The 1,815-nt window shown below is 52.7% G+C and overlaps 2 protein-coding genes across 2 annotated transcripts in view; both read right to left on the reverse strand.

Moving 5' to 3' along the window:
- TraAM80_10301 (surface glycoprotein) lies at positions 1–1,383 on the reverse strand (the record flags this gene model as incomplete). Its single annotated transcript, XM_029386932.1, has 1 exon — positions 1–1,383. A coding segment is annotated over one exon (1,383 nt), but the record flags the coding sequence as incomplete, so codon positions are not given.
- A 257-nt stretch (positions 1,384–1,640) lies between these two features.
- TraAM80_10302 (trans-sialidase) overlaps positions 1,641–1,815 on the reverse strand; it is a gene marked incomplete at both ends in the record, with an annotated part of 1,044 nt that continues 869 nt past the window's right edge. The window contains one exon of the mRNA XM_029386933.1: positions 1,641–1,815. This exon is cut by the window's right edge and continues 869 nt beyond it. Within this exon, the coding sequence (XP_029233209.1) occupies positions 1,641–1,815 (175 nt within the window).

A 1,815-nucleotide genomic window follows, 5' to 3' on the forward strand; every position in this document is an offset into this window, starting at 1 on the left:
TAGCCCCACAAACAGCAAAAGTAGCAGCCGAGACACATCCGCACGCGTGGAGCTGTCACCTGCACGTTGCTCGGATCCATCGGAGCTGCCACCTGCACTTTTCCGAGATACATCAGACTGGCCAACTGCTTTGAGCTTATCTTCACTTAGTCGGCGGTTGTACAAAAAGACGTTCTTTACTGTCACACTGCTGTTTTCGCCGCCACCAAAGTAAAAGTGAGAGATATCACGCCTCCGTGACTTAAGGGGTGGTAGTTTGTTAGTATTCCCCACAAGCACGCCGTCCACGTACACGGAGCCCTTGTTGCCCTGCAGCATGAGCGCCACTTTGTACTCCTTCCCCGGCCTCCAAGTGCTGTTGTGTATTGTTCTCGTGATACCGTCGAAGACTGTACCCCACTCGTTCGCCGGCGTGTACGACAGCCCCACAAACTTCGTGTTTCCCTTGTCCTCCAGGCCCGCACCCAGCAGAGGAACGCTCTCCTTCGTAACCTTATGAATCGTCACCGTCGCCACAAGCGTGAACCCGCAATTCACAACCCTGTGCACGTAGTGATGCGTCCACATGTTCACGGGCCACATGGCGTATGATTCCGACCCCGTGAAATTAAAGCCATTTTCGACCTTCGTTGCATTCCTCACAGTTGCACCCACACAACGGTACGCGTCGTTCCACGTTCCTTCACCCGATGCATCCGACAAAAATCCAACCAGACCGGCCGTGGGCACCGACAACTCGGAGAGGTAGGAGTCCAGTTTTGCCCAAGTCTCCAAGACGGACGTGATCGTCTTCAGCTGTTCCGTTAGACGAGCAAGAAACAGGCTGCTTGCCCTGAAAGCGCCCCTCTCTTGTAAAAAGTACAACGCATTTTTCGAATAGAGCAGGGTGTTGCCAGACGTCGGTGTCGTGTAAGGGTCCATGGAAATGGGCCCGACGTGAAACGTGCGGTTGTTGTCAGTGACCCAAAGGTAGAGCGCGGTGGCTTGCAACGGGTCATCACGGAGAATCCCTTTCTGAGTGTACAGCATGACCTTCTTTCCAGCAATGGTCGCAGTGGTGATGGACTCCACTCTCTCAGTTGTTTGCAAAGAGTTCGGAAAAACCCTGGGATGCACGCGTGTCAGTGTCCCGACAGCCTCCCTCCACGTTGCCCCCATGTCCCTCGACTCAAACACCATTAAAAGAAAATTGCATTTGGCAACCATGACAAGCTGCCCCTGCTCCCACTCAACGATGAGGGGGTCAGTGCACCGTACGGGGAGCATCCCATGTGGAAGCACCCAATTTTTGCCGTCGTCCTTCGAATAAATGATCATGGACACAGCTTTGTTGTCTCCTATCTTCCTCGCCGTCACAGGAAACAGAAGCGTGCCATCCTCCATCACAACGCCTGAGCCACCACAACCAATAAACTGGTCCAAGTCAAGTTGTTTAATAGATGGTTCGATCTGTGGCACAAGCGAGGTGGATTTGCCCCATTGGATGACTTTATCTTGCGTGGCCTCACCCACAAGCAAATCAAGACTCTGTGAGGATACAATCCACTTCTTCGATGAAGGATCATACTTCTGATGATAGCCCCCCACAAGTAGAAAGACCTTGTTACCCTTTGCAACTGTTGTGGGTCGGACCGCGTATCTCACACGGTCGTTATGCTCCTCCTGCGTGGTCGTGTTAAAGATGTTGTACGCCTTCGATTTGTTTGCACGGACCTTAGCGACAAAAGACGACCAGCTCTCCGCAGAGTCAACGTACCCCGCCACAACATCAGCGTAAGTGACCCAAGTTTGATTATGGCGGGAGTATCGAAAGAA

Source organism: Trypanosoma rangeli, assembly GCF_003719475.1.
Source record: "Trypanosoma rangeli strain AM80 chromosome Unknown Tra_15.4_contig_00885, whole genome shotgun sequence".
Lineage (NCBI taxonomy): Eukaryota > Euglenozoa > Kinetoplastea > Trypanosomatida > Trypanosomatidae > Trypanosoma > Trypanosoma rangeli.